This window comes from Mustela erminea, chromosome 17 (genome assembly GCF_009829155.1).
Source record: "Mustela erminea isolate mMusErm1 chromosome 17, mMusErm1.Pri, whole genome shotgun sequence".
Taxonomy (NCBI): Eukaryota; Metazoa; Chordata; class Mammalia; order Carnivora; family Mustelidae; genus Mustela; species Mustela erminea.
Window position 1 is genome coordinate 43,112,604 of NC_045630.1, and position 18,615 is coordinate 43,131,218.

General features: G+C 40.0%; 1 protein-coding gene across 11 annotated transcripts in view; it reads left to right on the forward strand.

Moving 5' to 3' along the window:
- The window catches only part of PPP1R12B (protein phosphatase 1 regulatory subunit 12B), a 222,056-nt gene that overhangs the window by 89,591 nt on the left and 113,850 nt on the right, over nt 1–18,615 (forward strand). For 6 of the 11 annotated variants that reach the window (XM_032318432.1, XM_032318430.1, XM_032318425.1 and 3 more), the window contains 2 exons: nt 1,277–1,456; nt 5,008–5,190. In XM_032318432.1, coding sequence (XP_032174323.1) covers nt 1,277–1,456; nt 5,008–5,190 — 363 coding nt within the window. Of the gene's footprint in view, nt 1–1,276; nt 1,457–5,007; nt 5,191–14,761; nt 14,822–14,968; nt 15,054–18,615 lie in introns of those variants that run through there. The other 5 variants (XM_032318428.1, XM_032318429.1, XM_032318433.1 and 2 more) reach the window with 4 other exon arrangements.

Consider the following 18,615-nt stretch of genomic DNA (forward strand, 5'->3'; position numbering starts at 1 on the left):
CTTATGGTTGCATCCAAGACCAAGAAAACTTTTCTAAGAAAGTAACATTCTAGATCTAGGAAAGAGAGAAAAACACATTTAAATTCCATGTATGTTGTTACATTGTGGTGGGGTTGTTCTTTTTCACCATCCAGATCATTAACACATGGGTTGAGGAAGTAGCATCTGGATAAATAGATAGATAGATAGGTAGATACAGTTGGCATAATTATGGTAAACAGAGGAGAAAGGGACTGTTTCTGTTTAGGGTAGAAAGCATGCTTAATTATGAGTTGAAAGATCCACAACTTGCTTCATGCTTTGGATTTCCAAACCTCTGTCACCCTTAAAGCATTTTTTTATTATACAAAATCTCATTTTATGATCTTTTCAAAAGGGAAGAATTATATGCTATTGCTATTTAAAAAAGAAAGTGTGAGAAGATACGTGGCCATCTTGGGCTCCACCAGTCCTCAGCATACTTTCCATTTTCTTCTAGTTCATCTCTTGTCCTTGGGCAGAAATTTCTTTCCTGTGTCCCAGTAAAATGAATCTTTACCAAAGAAGGCTTCATAGTTTGTCTTGGTCACCTCTGCTTGTGTCTCATTACTTTAATAGTCAAGACTTTTTAAAAAAAATTCTAATCCAAATAATTTTTTTGCTTCAATTGAGATGGTTCTTACTTATCTTCATTTGAAACAAAGGAAAGTTACCTTCTATTGCCCATGCGGTATTATGTTCTAGACTTAAAACCTTGAATCCTCCCAAGACACATTTTAGGCTAAGTAACCATAATTCTCAGAGACTTTTTTTTCCCCCCACAGAGCTTTTTTATTCTTCTCCACTCTTTAATTTTAAATTGCTACTCCCAAACCTCTCCAAATTCTTGGTCTTACTTTAGCTTCTGCACTGCTACTTCTGTATCAGGTAGACATTTGGGGTTGCATGATTTTTTGCCTTGGGGTTTGTTGGGAATTACTTTTTCTAATGAAATTATTTTATTTGCTAATATTTCATAGCTCCTCTTCTGTTCCTATATACTACTCTTCTGCTTTCTCTTATTGCATATCATCTCTCCTCCATGTTCCTTCACTCTTTTGGATGATTGACAGATGCCTGCTTGCTGCCAGTGACACAGCTCTAGCTGGAGTTGATCACTCACTCCACTTCCCAGTTGCCGTACCCTCTCTTTGGTCTACATTCCTTTTAAATGCACAATCTTGGGGGGGAAGGTGGTGCTGGGAAATGGTGGGTGAGCAGCATGTCCTGAAGAAAGTGACTGTGTGCTGTTTTGCAGTGCTTCATTTGGTAGAAGTAGTGACCCCACAAGTCCCTACATTTCAGCCAATCGCAATCCATCTGCTACCTCACCCATTACCATTGGTTCATCTACCTCTCGGGGCAGCAAGTGGCAACCTGCCTCTTCTTGCCCTGCACCAATCAGTGCAAACACTACTGCATCTGTACACCATGGCAGGTAAGGCTTCTTGGGGCCATTTGAGTTACAGTCATCGAAACTCATGCCTCTAGATGCACATATGAAATTCGAACCAAAGGGACTTTGGCACTGGGGATACAAGTTTGAATTCTTTGTGAAAATGTCAGTGATTTAACAAGGATGTTTTGTTTGGACTTGTATTAGCCACTCAGCAGTTGCTCATTGGGTATATATATATATCTTGGTACTTGGTGTTTAGGCATCAACTTAAAATGACTTCTGTTGTGTGATTCCTGTGTAAGGGTCATCCTATTATGGGAAAACACATATTAAAAATATCCCCATACTTCACTTACATTAATTTTCCAGTAATTGTGAGTAGGAATCTTTTCTACTTACTCTTTTTTTTAGAGTATGAGATACAAACCCGAATCAGAAGAAAAGCTAACTCTTGTTCCAAAAGCTTCCTATAGCTTTCTAAAAATTCCTAGTCAATGAGAGAATTTTGCTGGAAACACTGTGGGAGGGAAGAGATTTGTGTTTGTCTGAATTTTTCTAGATTTGTGGTATTCCTGGGGCAATGGTGTCTAGTCTGCCTAAGGGGTAGCATCAGGGTAGCATGGGCAAGGCTTCATTGTGAAAGTGCAACAGAACTTCAGCTGTGATTTTCACTATGGCTTTTGACCCTGTATGTATGGTCAGAGATCTTTTTTACTTTGGGGTATGGCAAAGGGACCCCTTTTTAAGGGTTTGTTTCTAGAACTGACACAAAGAAAATGAAAAACAATGATGATAGTGTTGCTTGTTGCTGCAAGAACAATTGCTTATGGTAGTGCTTGATTGATTTTTGTCCATTTATTAGATTTCTTTCCTTAAAATAACTGGTGAGCATTGGTTGGCTCAGAGGGATAGCCTCGGGTTGGATTTATTATTAATAATACTATATAATTATGTAGAAATTTATTAGACCCTCACAATAATTCATCTGCACAGGCATAGTAAATATTATATCATAGATAAAGAAAATGAAACACAGAGAGTTTACTTGCTTAAGTATTAAGAGCTAAGACTAGGGAGAAATAGTAATGGCTGCCATTTGTTGAACCCTATCATGTGCCAAGCATTGGCTTAGGTAATTACAAAAATTTCATGAGCAATTGGTTTACTCCCATATAGCAGTAAATCTAAATAATTAAGGTTAAAATATGATAAAGGTTTATCTTGTTTTCTCTCACTTAAGAAGGTCCAGCAATAGCCAGGGCTGGCACCATAGCTTTGAAGTCATTAAAGAATCCTGGATCCTAATGTCTTTCTGCTTCACGGTCCTTAAATCATGCTTCCATTTCCATGGGTTGCCTCATGGCACAAAACAGCTGTTGAAGCTCTAGGAGTCATGACTGCATTCTAGGCAGGAAGAAGGAAGAAAGGGAGAAATACACAAAGAGGGAAGGCCTCTGAACGGATGTTTCCCCCAAAGCACCAATTTCTACTGATGTCTCACTGGCTACCTCTAGCAGCCAGGAAGACTTTGGAAAATGTGAATTTTTAACTAAGTACAATGCTGGCCTCAATAAAGTCTGGGTTCTGTTAGGAAGAAAAGGAAAATGAATATGGGTCAGGCAACTCGCTATCTCAGGCACACGTACATTGTTTATAAAGAGGCCTCCAGTATATGAAGTACCATTTTAATTTTATAGACATGGAAAGTGAGACCCAAAAACTATTCATCTGCTCAAGGTCACATATCTAGTAAGGAATCGAGGTAGAGTTTGAACCTGGATTTTTCCATGTCAGAGATCCTGTTTAACTATTTTGTTTCCACTGAGCTTATATTTTGTTTTTGTCAATACTAAGTATTTGTCAATACTAAGTGTTCTTCATAAATTATTTTATTTAATTATCACAAGAACCCTGGATTTTATGGTATCATTATTCCCATTTTACAGATGAAGAGACTAGAGAGGTTAACTTGGCTGCAATGTAACACCAGTGGTTCCAGAGCCTCTGACGCCTGCTTTGGAGCTTTTCCTATTCTGGCAATCTTTTTTTTTTTTTTTTTAAAGATTTTATTTATTTATTTATTAGAGAGAGAAGGTGTGTGCAAACAGGAGGAGCAGCAGGCAGAGAAAGAAGTAGGCTTCCCACTGAGCAAGGAGCCCACAATGGGACTCAATCCCAGGTTATGACCTGAGCTGAAGGCAGACACTTAACTGGCTGAGCTACCCAGGCGTCCCTTCCTATTCTGCTCTAATATTCTACTTGTAAAATCGTATCACACATCCAAATAATAGTTCAAGTCCTATTCTGTAATTCAGTAAAATAAAATCCTTGGCATTTCTACAGCAGAAAAAAATCACAGAGAGAACAAAACATGTTACTAACCTAAAAAGAATGTCAGGTAAGATTTTGATAAATGTAATTCTTTATAGCTTTGTTGCTGGGTAATTATATTGGTATGTCCTATAGACTTATACATCTTGTAAGTCTGAGGAATTTAATTTCACCTTTTTTCTGAGTCATTAATTGCTTCTGGGGAAGTGGCTTGTGTTTTTTAGATATCTCTTCAAAACTGTTCTATTTTTATATTTGCATCTAGGTACCCTGTTTAGATTTTTACAATCTGATTATTGCTTTCAAGCTTATTCTAATGATGTGATTATTTGAAAATGAGCTTATAGCTACTTATAAGCATTTCTGGTAATTGTGAGTAGGTGAAAAAAAAAAACAGATTTTTAGCATTCTTTATTTTCATTGCTTTTCCCATCTCTGTGAATATCAATTTTGGATCTCTGTTACCCCAGCAACAAGCTGTGACATCACAAATGATAGCTTTTGGGGTGGAGAGCCAATGGTTGCTCTCAACTCTTTGTTAAGAAACAAAGATCTTGTTTTCATGTAAATGCGTTTAATTATACAGCTTGCTGTTGGAAAGTCTGCAGTTAAGGTTACATATAGAATCTTAATAGTTTTTGTTTCGGTGGCTCATGTATACACTTAAGGATACAGGCAATCAGGCCATTTGGTTAAATAGAGAGCAGTTGCTGAGCTAGGTGAGAAAGAACTAGACATACTGAGGTTGTATTTATCACATATATCTGGAATCCAAGAAGATGGTCATCTAATCTAGGCTGAGGACTACCACAGACTCCTACTGTCAAGAATTAAGGGGCAGGTGGAGATTAATATCGTAAGTGACTTTAGTGTTGTTTTCATGTGTGTGGAGAGGCCCTGTCTCTGTGTGTGCGTGTGTGTGGAGACCAGATGGTACTCAAGAATCATTTAAAGCACTCTTGCATATGTTACTATCTTCTTGTGCCATAGCTAATTTTTTAAAAAAATTTTAATCTTAAAAAAAAAATTCATGAAATAGAACTCTTTGGGCAGAGGATATCATATTAAATGTATAATCATACTATTCTAAGATTTAAGAGCTCAGAATTGAAAAAACCAGTCAACCAGCAAATAAAATCTGAGCCAGAAGAGTCTCTAGTTAAACTTATCTCAAACCCTCTGTCTGTGTGCTAGTGCTTTGTTATGTAGCATGCCTGACCATTCTCTTTCTGCTTGTGTTTTTGTGTTTTGGGTTTCAGGACTCCTTACAAATCCCAGGCTGATTCAACAACAGAGAAAACAGTAGACAATGTCTCTTCTAGCACCCCGCTCTGTGTGATCACTAATCGCCCTCCACCTAGCACTGCCAATGGGGTTACAACTGCCACTCAGCTCTCCACTCCTGGAACAGACTCCTCTGTGGAAGCCCGGGACAGGAGGAGGTATGTTCTGTACTGATTGCATTTGCGGGATTCTGCTTTGAGGTAGGATAAAGGAGTGGGTGTGAAGTCTTTCCCCCAATCCCAAATATATTTGTGAAAGTAGATCTTTATATTACAGTTTGGGTTTTCTATTTCGCCTCTGGGAGACTTTTGATGGAGCTCTTAATTATTTCTGATGGTTTAACATAGATACTTATTCTGTTACGAATATAGGCATGTCTGTTTTCCACTTATCTTATAAAAGAAATCAGGGTCAGGCATATTTTCCCCATTTTATGATGGAGAACCTGAAGCACGGAGAAGGATCTTTTCTTTTGTTCTGAGGAGTCGATGAAGACTTTTCCGGCTGCAAAGAAAAGCAGTATCATGAAAAAGGCTCAGAGAAATAAAGCTAGGATATCATTTTAATTCGTTAAAAAATACCGGAAAAAGAACTCAATAGTATATGATGATATGGTGGAAGGGTAGGGACTGGTTACTGTACAATTTCTTCCAAGAAAAATTAGGAGAGAGCAGTCATATGTGGCACAGGAAAGGTTTAAGGTAGACGCTAAGAAGAACTTTCTGATAGCATTAGGAGATCTTGGAAAACGTGACCAAGAAAAATGGGACATTTTCATCCACTTGAAAAAGTGGAAAAAATAGAATGCCCTCCATTTGGCTGTTTCAAATCTACTTAAAAACTGAAGCCATACTTCTCCCTTTTTTAAGACTGGAAAAAGAAGTAAAATCTTACAAAATTTAAATTTCCGTCTGGCTTCATTTTCTTTTGAATATCCAAAGGAAGAAGATTTTATGTTTGTGAGTGTGTGTATATGTGTAATAAATCAAGAAGTCTTATCATCTGTAAGAATAACGAGTTAAACTTTTTAGAAGTTTGTTTATTGTAAAGACAGTTCGAAGAATAAAATTCTGAGAAGTTGAAGAGAGATGTTAAGTGAGTTGAAGAATAATGTTTTTCTTCTTCCTTTCTTTTCCTTTCTTTTAATTCCTTCCTTTCTTTTTTCATTTCTTTATATAAAAATAGAAGGAAGTCAGTTTCCTGGGCTAACACATTATAGAGCGTCATCTTTTCATTGGTTTCCAGCTAAGGAAATTTTAATTAATCAGTCTTGAATATTTAATGTTTATATATTTAATAGCTCAGATGGAATTAAGGTATTATTAGTTTCATCTAGGAACTAAATGCAAAATTAATTTTTTTCTGAATATTAGGTGAAAAAAACTCCCTTTAAAAAAATGCTTCTGGGCTGAGGCAAGTAAAATGAGTTAAATTCATCATTAAGATCATGATCCCTGAAAGGATGGCTAAATCAGGCTTCTTATCAAACTGCATTATTAAATACTCATTGTATGCACCATTATTTAGAGAAACCTAGAGAGATAGTTATTTTCTTCTGGGATTTTTATAACCTACAAACAAAATGTAGTGCCTGCTACAGATTGTAATTTTGTTTTAGAAGTTTAACTTAAGCCACAAATATTTATTGGTTACATACTGTGTACCATATATTGTCACTAGGACATAATTCCTCAAGAAGCAGCAAATATAAGAATAGAAGAATTATATCAAAACATCACTGAATTACATGAATGTGGTGTATCAAGGTAAGTGCATTTTTAGAATGGTGCAAGATAATAGGGAGATATAGCTATTTATTAGATAACAAATAATCTTTATTAGACAAATAAGGTAATGGCACAAGATAAATAAGAAGATATTACATAAAGAGCTGTTGGACTCAGTCACCAGCATTCATTCTGTTCAAAATTTTATTGAGCATCGGCCATTGCAAAGTACTGTGGTGAACCTCGGTAATGCAGCAGTGAATGAGAAAAACAGTCTCAGCTCTTGGCAAACATATATGGTAGTGAAGAAAAACAAACACTAAATAATGTGATATATACTGTGAAGAAGTAGTATGAGTTGTTATGACCAAAGATCTGCCTACAGAAGACTTCCTTTCTCCTGTGGGATCGGAGAAGGTTATCTCAAGAGGATGATACTCCAAGTGTAAAGGGCAAATAACAGCTGGGAGAAGGGGATGAACATTCCTGCCAAAAATGTGGCTGTTGAAAAGCCACTAAGGTGGAAAGGTGCTTGATCCTTTGGAGAATTTGGTGGGGGGGAGATTTTATTTTTTTGACAGAGAGAGACACAACGATCTAGGGAACACAAGCAGGGAGAGCAAGAGAGGGAGAAGCAGGCTTCCCGCTGAGCAGGGAGCCCAGTGCAGGGCTCCATCCCAGGACCCTGGGATCAGGACCTCAGCCAAAGGCAGACGCTTAACAACTGAGCCACTCAGGCCCCTCCTCTGGAGAATTTGAGAGATGTTGTGGCTTTGGGGTAGAGAGTTAGGGAAAGAGCAGTCTAAGGCGAGGCTTGAGGAATAAATAGGAGCTATATAATGCAGAGTCTTAGAGCCAAGGACAAAGATTGTGGATATATATGTTAAGAACCATGATGAGCTACTGGGAACATTTTTTAAACAGCTTTATAAAGATGTAATTTATATACCATATAATTTAAGGTGTACAGTTCAGTCATTTGGGGTATATTCAAAGATATGTGCAGTGATTACCACAGTCAATTTTAGGACATTGTCATCATCTTAAAGAGAAATCCCTTTCATTATTGGCCCTCTTGCTCCCACCCCCATCTCCCCATTCCCTAGACCTCAGCAACCACTGATCTACTTGCTGTTTCTATGGAGTTGCCTATTCTGGACATTTCATATAAATGGAATCAATATGTGGTCTTTGTGACTGACTTCTTTCTCTTTGAATAATGTTTTCAAGGTTCATCCATGCAGTAGCATGTATCGGCGCTTTATTCTTTTTTATGGCCAAACACTATTCCATTGTGTGGATATACTGCATTTTCTTTGCCATTCATAAGTTGGTGGACATTTGGGTTCTTTCCACCTTTTGGCTATTTTGAATTATGTTACTGTGAACATTCGTGTACGAGTTTTTGTGTGGACCTATGTTTTTATTTCTCTTGGCTATATATGTAGGCACAGAATTGCTGAGTCTTATAGAAAATATCCAAAAAGCAAAAAGATAACATGACCTGACTTACATTTTTTTAACTTCTGGCTTTTAAACTCTGGTTACAGTAGTCCATATGAATTGGACATGGGAAGGATAGAAAGGAATAGATGTGGGAGGACCATTGCAGAAGAAAGGTGCATGAGAGCGAGCAGCGGCTTGCCCAAAGGTAGTAGCAAAAGAGATCGAAAAAAGTGAATGGACTTGGCTCAGTGGGTTAAGCAGCTGCCTTCGGCTCAGGTCATGATCTCAGGGTCCTGGGATCGAGTCCCGCATTGGGCTCTCTGCTCAGCGGGGAGCCTGCTTCCTCCTCTCTCTCTGCCTGCCTCTCTGCCTACTTGTGATCTCTCTCTCTCTCTCTCTCTCTGTAAAATAAATAAATAAATAATCTTTTAAAAAAAAGTGAATAGACTCGAAACTTATTTAGGAAAACGTTTAGCAACATGGTAGATGAATTTATAAGGACCCCTTTCCCATTATAAACATAGGAAAATAGAGTTGAGTTTAGAAAAGTGAAAGGAAACTGTGAAGTGACAAAAATGAGGAGAATCCAAAAGCCAGAATGGTTTGAGTGGCCCAGGGTTGGTATAAGACCTCTAGAACAGACATCAGTGTCTGGAGGCTCAGATTTTAATGCCCATGCGTGGGTGTACGAAGTATGGCTTTGGACCTGACTAAGTCAGGAGCTGTAAGTAAGAACCCGTCTAAAGCTGGAGCTCTCGAAAGGCTGCCCAGTTCATGAAAAGGATACTTTGCCTGTGGCCTAAAGAAGTGTCAAGGATGGCGCCTATTCAAGGGTCTGAGCTGGGACAGAAAAGTCTTCTGTGGGAAATTTTTTACTACCCATATATATATGTGTGGAAATCCCAAGCCAAGAATTTTATTTATTTATTTGTTTGTTTATGTATTTATTTATTTAAGAGAGAGAGCGCAAGAATGTGCAGTGGGGAGGGATAGAAGGAGGGAGAGAGAATCTCAGGCCGACTCCATGCTGAATGGGGAGCCCGATGTGGGACTTGATCTCAGGACCCTGAGATCATGACCTGAGCTGAGAACAAGGGTTGGATGCTTAACCCAGTGCACCACCCAGGCACCCCCGACCTAAGCTGAGAATTTACCATAGAAACTAGGTCTGCATTCTTGAAACTCTGAGGCCATAGGCACAAGCAATTTGAAACCACTGTGAAGAAACACATCAACAACCCAGGGTACAAAGGATTTCTATAAAACAGTTGCCTGCCAAAGACAGACTCACGTAGGAAATGAACCACTCTGAGGAAAAGTTAACAGATGCAGCTTCTTAGATACTTAGCTACTTTTAGAAGATCACTATGCAGATCACTATGTAGTAGAATTTTTGGATACAAATCAGAAACCTCAAACTATTACTTAATTTGGTAACAATAACTAGACGTGAAACAGTTGTACTGAGGATAGACGCATCTGTAAAAATGGCAAATTAATCAGAAGTGGTGCCTAGCATAAAATGTTTTGAAAACGTGTTGTTCCTATATAAAGTCCTATTTAAATGGGAATCCACATATGTAAAGCCGACTATCAACCCTTTATTGACAGAGTGCCATGTGCCAGGCACAGTTATTAGAGATACAAGGTCAAAGAAAAACGTCTTTCCTGCCCTTGAGAGTTTAAATTTATCTATTGTGGGAAGGCAAACAAGTAAATCAAATAATATAGTCAGTTGTTAAGTGCTCTGATAAGGATGTGTATAGATTGCTGGGGGAGCACAGAGGAGGGAAGACTAAATCAGACTGAGTAGGGTGACAGAGAAGGTATGCCAGAGGAGGTGAGTGGAGCTGAATTTTGAAGGCAGCTGGGAGTGAACTCTGAGTAGTAATAGGATGCTGGTATTTTAGAGGGCACACAAGAAATTCAAGAAACAAGTTTAATATGCCTGAAGCAGGGAGCAGGCAAGGCCCAGTGTTGTATTCCTGAAAGTGTCTTTGTGAAGTAGATTTAGATGAATCAAAATTAAAAAAAAAAAAAAATCTGTGGGCAAATGAGTTTGTGAAAGAACGGCTAAACAGAGTTAAACAGAATTACTCCAAAGCCGCCTCAGAATCCTTCCTCTCAGGGGGCGGGGGTGGGTGGGGGGAGTTGGGTGAGGAAAGGGGAGTGTGGGGGTGGTTAGAATTTGCAGCATTTTCCAAATTTCTGTGTCCATCGAATAGTTCCGTTTTTGTTTTTTGTTTTTTTTTTTTCCACAAAAACCCAAGACTGGTATCCCACTGGGTATACTTTGGAAATTGTGGAGCTAGAGAGGTAGGCAGGAACCAAACCATGTAGATTTTTGTTGTGCTATGCTGAGAAACTTGAACTTCTGTTTTCAAAGCTATGGAATACCATTGAAGTATTTTCAGCTAGGGAATGACTTGATCAAATAAAACATATCATTTAAGCCTTTACAGAATTAAAGCCATTTAGAATCTCTCCCTCTAGACAAACATAAGCTGAAAGAAAAAAAAAAATATCACATGTTTTGAAAACAGCTAAATTTTCCTTTTGAAAGAGCATGCTGGGTGCTAATTCTTCTCTTGAAGCTGCAGCTTTCTCTGTAATCAGCTCCTTGTGGAAGCATTTGGACTCCTGCTGAGAACCATGATGGAGGCCTGAAGCTCACATTCACAGGTCCAATTTGAAACAATTAGTGAACACTGGGATAAATGGGGCTTTAAAACTGGCCACAGGGAGACCTACCCAGTGGAAAAGCCATCTTCCAGAAAGAATCTCCATTTGCAATGTAATCAGAGCACATGGACTGAGGAGTAGGTCTTGCCGTTAAAGCCGCACGGCTGGCATTTCTTTTCTGAGAATGCTTAGTCCTAAGAAGGGGTAGACGGGTATAGACGGGTATGTGCGTACCGACTGGCTTAAAATGAGTCTCAGCTTTACACTGTGTGCTCTCGTCCGTTCATAACTACGGATACATGATTGAATGGACAGAGCTAGAGACAAAAGAAATAGGTTATGATACCAAACAATAATAAACATGGAAATCTTAACATTAGATTTTTCAGAGGGGGGCCAAGGGTAGCTTTTTCTTTTCTTTTCTTTTCTTTCCCTGTATTTTCCGAAGTTCCAGAGTGATAAAGTATTACCATTACAAGCAGGGCAGAGGAAGGAGAGCTTGAAAAAAAAAAAATTTAACTCTAGAAACCACAGTCTTTCTTACGATGTAAGTCTCTGAAGATGGCCATAGTCACTGAAGAGTTAACAAAAGAGTTGAGTTTCAAGGTTTAGGGGCGCCTGGGTGCTTCAGTGGGTTAAAGCCTCTGCCTTCGGCTCAGGTCATGATCCCGGGATTCTGGGATCAAGCCCCGCTTCGGGCTCTCTGCTCTGTGGAGAGCCTGCTTCCTTCTCTCTCTCTCTCTCTCTCTCTGCCTGCCTCTCTGCCTACTTGTGATCTCTGTCTGTCAAATAAATAAATAAAATCTTTAAAAAAAAAAAAAAAAGCCTCTGCCTTCAGCTCAAGGTCATGATCCCAGGGTTCTGGGATTGAGCCCTGCATCAGGCTCTCTGCTCAGGGAGCCTGCTTCCCCCCCCACCACCACCATCTCTTTCTGCCTGCCTCTCTGCCTACTTCTGATCTCTGTCAAATAAATAAATAAAATCTTAAAAAAAAAAGTTTCAAGGTTTGTAGGATTTTAGATAATTTATGATTTTGCTACATAAGCTCAGTGCAGGACTTTTGAAATAGTTTATTACTTTGAAGAAGCACATGATCTTGGATTTGCAAAGTTTCTTTGGTTTTCTTTCCTGAAAAGCTCAAGGGTGATTAAATGTATTCTCTTTACAAATGGAATTGCTGAGGCCCTAAGAGGTGGAATGATTTGCTTAATAGCACACCTGAGTCGGAAGCACAGTGGAGATCGTCACCCAGGCCTCTTTTTCCCTTGTCACTGAGCTCACCAACCATTTCTTTTGGATTTCAGAATAAAGGTTTTGATTCAGGGGCCCGTCCATCTTAGTGGGGAGCCCAGCACGCAGCAGTCTACCTCCATGGCACCCTAATCACTGTCGTCCAGTCTTTGGAGTCACCCTGAGGATTACAGAAACCAACAGGGTCATCTGATTGTAAAGGAGTTGATTTGACTGGCAGACAGCGGGACAGAAAGGGCGAGTGGCAAGCGGTTGGCAGACAACTCTGCAGGGGCATCAGAGCCAAGCGGCAGCTGTCACAATAGCGTAGTGGCTGGGTTCATTTTCCAAAGCGCCAAGTTTTCCTTAGCAACAAAATGTAAACAGTTCCCTTGGCTAATATTAGAGTCTGATAGTGTCTGCCTTTGATCCTCTTGCTGTTTCTCCTCTAGCTTTTTTTGCCTCTCAACCCAACCCCTGAATTTTGCATCTTTCTTTTTTGAATGTATGCAACTTCAGTAAGAAATGAGATCTAGATTACAAAATACTACCACTTAATGCTGAGTTTTACATCTTTTTTATTGATGCTGTTTCCTTTTTTTAGAGAAACAGCCAAAATAGTTTTTCTCCACAGTGAGCTAAAATTGGGGGCGCCTGGGTAGCTCAGTATGTTAAGCATCTGCCTTCCACTCAGGTCAGGATCCCAGGGTCCTGGGATCCAGCCCCACATTGGGCTCCCTGCTCAGCGGGAAGCATGATTCTCCTCCCTCTGCTCCTCCTCCCCGCTTATGCATGCTCTCTCTCTCTGTGTCAAATAAATAAATAAAATCTTAAAAAAAAAAAAACTAAAACTAAAATTGTTTCCCTTTCCCAGATAGCCCGCATGCGACCGTGCTTGGTCAGGATATGGTCAGTATTGGCTGAGTCATATATACCACACTTACCGACCTTCTTGAATCCCTTGGGGTCCATGTAAGCTAGGTAGTTATTCCTGCTAATGTGAAGCTGTCAGCAAATTAATTTGGCATCGTATTTGGAATGTTAGAAATTTAAACCAAGTAATTAAACTCTGAGTCATGGTTTTTTAAAGTCATTTGACTCATCTCTCTGTCTCCAGGCTAAAGACAGGCAGTTGTCCATTGGAAAAGGCGCCCTAGAAAGGGGATTCCACAGCTCCTCCACTCTCTCTCAGCTTTGATTCTAAAATTAGTATTTTTCTCTCCCTATCTAAAAGACTGCAAAGAAGCTGAACTGACTTCATTTTTCTCTACTGAGATAGTTCTTTCTCTTCCTAACTGTGACTGCAAACAGGAAGAGAGTGAAATGTGTATAGCAGTAGATACATTTTCTGCCCCCATCCTGGGGGTTTCTGGGTTGCTTAGGTGATGAGTTACTATGTTACCTTATTAGTATATATAGATTATGCTCTCCTGATTCCTTTCCTGCCTAGTTAGTGAGGTCAGTATCTGTTGTTTTGTAACCAAGGAGGCTCCAAACCCTGCATGCACTATTTGATACTGTTGATTCTAGGGTGAACATTTTTCACATTTCAATGTCTCTAAAGCCAGGATGTCTTACTGCTGGTTGTTCTAGTGCATGTGTGAATTTGGTCATGGGTATTTCATTACTACCACTGAGGTATGTGCATTGCTGGTACAAAGTATGTCTAAATCTGAAAGATCCCTTTCAGTAACTATTATACCAAGTGCTGAAAAGGTGATGAAAAAAAGCATGTGTGATTGGCACTGCTTTTTCTTTATTAGTGGTAACGTGCCAGTGCAGCTTACAATGGGCAATCGTTAGCTTTGGTGCAATGTGGTCCCCTTTAGCCAGTGAGAATGATGCTATTGATTTATATTTTAAAAACATGAACTGGAAAGTGACTGCTAATGCGTATGTGGTTTCTTTTTGGGGTGATGAAAATGTTTCAAAATTGATGATGGTGATAATTACATAACTGTGAGTGTACAGAAAACCACTGAATGGTACGCTTAACTGGGGATGGGAACTGTATCTCCAAAAAGCTGTTTAAAAAATAACACTAAGACCATATAGGTCCACAGAACTGTTCTGGGAAAGAAGACCTTGATGGTGCCTGCTAAGAGTTACTACGGTAAGATTTAAGGGTCTTGAATTTCCAAGTCTGTTATCTTTTTCCCTGTATTTCTGCGGCTAACCACAGCTGTTAAGACACAAACTCACTTCATTTTCCAGAGACAGTGGCATTTGTCACATAATTCCTCAGCACACCACTTAACAGTTGAGGAGTGGAGCTTTAAAACGTTCCCCTACCCCTTCGGGACACATGCATTCCAAAGAAAGGACAAGAATCTGTTCCCTGGTGCGGTAGAGCCTCTAGTGGTTCTGTCCCAGTTCCCCAACCACTTCAGAGTAAAGTGAGCATTCACCCAGCACCTGCTACTCAAAGCCCTTATCAGCTGTGTTTTTACAGTTAATCTCCTTCTGATAAAGTGGTTCTTTTTTCAGAGCTGTATTGGTGACATGTGGGAGGGACCAAAATGTTGTGCCCTCTCTCAAATCCCCCTCCCCTTTCTCTCCTATGAGTTGATTATCCCGTGTTGGAACAATCTCATAAAATGAGCTCTGGTGTTTACTAGGTTACTAGGGAAGGACAGTCCAAGGAGTGGCCACCTGTTTGTGAAAATTGGGCTTCTGGGAAGCTGCTGCACAGGTGTGTGGCAAGGTGTGTCTCAGGTAGCTTGACCTGCTCTCACCTAGAATGATTTGATCTGGCAGTGGAGTTCCTTACTCTTCCTGGTTTTATGGAAATCCGAGGCACAGGAAGTTGATCTTTGTGTTCTGGGGAATTGAATCAAGCCCCTGCCATAATTTACTAGCACCTTCTGTGTTTGGGAGCTAACTCGGTATGCTGAGTTGAGACATCAGGAATGGGCATGGAATAGCAGAAGCAGAAGGTAAAATTTCTTTGCTTATTGGCTTTGATGTCCTAGATGTGTGTATCTACCCTCCATGCTCTTCCCTTCCTTATGGTCCTTTGGGAAGCTGACTTGATTGTATACCTTGTGTTGGTTGTGGTGTGGTTGGGAGAAGAGGGAGAGGGTGGGTGTTTAAGAATAAGATGTACATGGGCACCTGGGTGGCTCAGTGGGTTAAAGCCTCTGCCTTCAGCTCAGGTCATGATCCCAGGGTCCAGGGATAGAGCACCACATTGGGCTCTCTGCTCAGCAGGGAGCCCACCTCCCTCTCTCTCTCTCTCTCTCTGCCTGCCTCTCTGCCTACTTGTGACCTCTGTCTGTCAAATAAATAAATAAAGTCTTAAAAAAAAAAAAGAATTAAGGTGTACAATGTTCAGAATAACCGGTTTAGAACTTCTCTGGTGTTTGTTCATAGTCCTAAAGAATTTAAACATGTGCACTGACTTAAGGATCCCACCCAAGAGGTTAGAGTGGCAGAGGACAACTGATAATTTCAAGAAGTAGAAACATGCTTCTCTTTTCAAGAAGAAACTGACATCAGTAATGTATTCTTAAGTTGGATGATAGGTGGTGGTTGTATTCTTTTTTTTTTTTTTTTTTTAAGATTTATTTACTTTAGAGAGGAGGGAGGGGCAGAGAGAAAGAAGGCAGACTCCTCGCTGAGCACTGAGTCTGACAGGGGGCTCCATCCCAGGACCTTAACCATAGCCTGAGCTGAAACCCGAGATTTGAACTCTTAACTGACTGTGCCACCCAGGCACCCCTGGTGGTTGTATTCTTTGTATCTTTTTAAGTCTTAAATATTATATAATATATTTTAAATAAATGAAACAAAAAGAATTGTTGGATATGTAGGACAATTGCAGAGAGAAGCTGGTTTAGGTAAATGAAAGGTTAGACTACTCCTTGAGTTGGCCTTTGAACAGGAAATTACAAAATGCAAAGACTAGCTCATTGAGCTGTTTACATACTACAAACCATACATTCGCATTGAATCTTCATGGAAGTAAATGTTTTCCCATACCTACAAGAGGAGAAGTTTCCTAAATCATCTTTTATATTCCTAGGACCCATTTTTCTAGACAAAATTCAAAATCATGCTGTGTCCGGCCATGTAAAGGATTCTGTGGATGGGTAGTCATTTCAGCCCTGTAGAGAGATCACTCACTAGAGTCTGAGCTCAGCTTGTCCAGAACTAAACTTTGGCTCACTGGTCCCTCTCTACTCTTCTTCTTGGGCTTTGTGTCTTTGGCATCGTATCACTCTGTGTACTCAGGTAGAAAACGCTGGCTATTTCCCGAACATGCTTTTCCTTTTATGACCCTCTTTGTGCTCGACCTTCTTTCTGGAAAGGGCTTCTATCACCTTCCCCACTGAACAAGAGTCTATTCATGGGGTGAAAACCCACCACTGGCTACCCTGTTTCCCCAGCTCCAGGCTGCACTCAGTGCGGTCTCTAGAGTGTTCTTCGGTAGCACTTTTCTTAGGACTGCTTTAACTAATTAATTAAATTAGATGTTGTCTCTCCTCATTACTACATTGTGAGCTTCTTTTTTAAGAGTCTCATGCTCTACCGACTGAGCTAGCCGGGCGTGAGCTTCTTTTAAAAAAAAAAAAAGATTTTATTTATTTATTTGATAGACAGAGATCACAAGTAGGCAGAGAGGCAGGCAGAGAGAGAGGAGGAAGCAGGCTCCCTGCTGAGCGGAGAGCCCGATGTGGGGCTGGATCCCAGGACTCTGGGACCAGGACCTGAGACGAAGGCAGAGGCTTTAACCCACTGAGCCACCCAGGCGCCCCTACATTGTGAGCTTCTTGAGAATGCTTTTTTTATTGGGTTTTCTGCATACCACAGAGCCTAATACATAGTGGGGGTTGGGTAAATACGTTTAGAAGAAACTTCTCAGTGAAAATGAGCCTCTGTGTAGTAATACACTCTTTCCAGAAGGTGGCAGCAGAAGAACGTCAGTTGATCTACTTCATGTAAGGTGCCCTAAGACCTGATTCTGTGTTTGGGTCAGTTTGCAGATAAGCGTGTTTACCCCATTCCGTGTACAGTGTTTTTCTACAGGGAGTGCAGGTGTTTCTGGCATGGGGAGGCCCTCTGTGGGCATCGCTGGGGTGCTGCTTCACCAGAGCTCAGCAAACTCTCTGCGGGCAAGGCAGGAGACTCCAGTTTCCTCTTCAGCTGAACACACAGTGTTTGCCCTCTCAGGCAAGCCATTTAACTTCTTTACTCTCAGAGTCTTAATTGGTTAGTCAGTGGAGTTAGGAGATTTGTAGGTAGTATTGGATTCTAAAATCATCGGATTCTAAGTCTTTGATGGCCATCTGACTGTTTCTGTGCTCAGTATTGTGCTGAGTATAATAAAAAAGGGGTATGTCCTAGGCAGTGCCTAGAAGATCAGGGTCACCACATACACACACAGTAAACCAAGAGTATACATTAAGGAACTGTATATCCTTGACTGCAAGACTGTGTTCCTGTATATTAGGAGTTTAGAGAAGAAGCTGAATGAATGAGGGAGGATGGAGAGGGTAGGAAGGGCTTCGTGAAGCCACTGAAGATAGAATTTGAGTTGGCTTTTGAACATATGAGTTGGTTTAAATGGGGTAAGAGAATTCATATTTTTGGAAGCTTGTTATGTTATACGCCGGTACCCTCCTAGATGCATTTAATCCTCCCAGCTTTATGAGATAAGTAATATTGCTTTCTTAAAAGATATAAGGAAGTTAAGGCTCAGATAGACTATGGAAACTGCCCACACTCACAGAGCTAGTAAATGGCAAAACCAGGATTCAAAACCAGATCTTTTGGAATTTAAAGTCCATGCTTACTGTACACCACTGAGCACACAGATGTGTGCCAGGGTGCAAGTCTTCATTGGACCATTGTATACCATAAGCTAGCAATGAGCACAGTGGTTAAAATCTCTTGACATTTTTTTGAAGGGAAGACAGAACTTCTAGCACATGAGTATTCATCTTGGGAGATACCACTTTTGAAAACAAAGCAAATTAAACACTTTCTATCCTATCTGAAACTGAAATAGGAAATAAGAGTTTTTGGGGAAACAAATGAGAAGTTGTCTTATAGGTCCACTGGCTTATTCAGTGTTTTGTGAGGATGCTGGATATGGGAAGGTTACTTTTGGGAGAATTCCAGAGCCACAGGCAGGCTTGTTTCTATTTTAAGAAATATTTTAAAAATTGGGATTGGATGACAGCAATTACCTGAATGATTCATTGTTTCTGGTTTGTCTTTAAACCACTTTTCCCCCTCTTCCCCAGAGTCTTTTAGCTAATTCTGGGTAGTATAATTGACCCAGCTCTTTAAATTGTTTCCTCTGAATAAATTTTAGTCTTTTAACCTGACAAAGGAAAATTGAATGTGATTCACAAATCTGGTACATTTGTGCTGAAAATGGCTCACTGCTCATTGCCATGTAAATAAAATATAGTAATAACTCAAGGACTACGTTCCTTTACAATGAAGCTTATAATCTTTAAAAGAAAGAACATTTGGCACACAAAATTCATA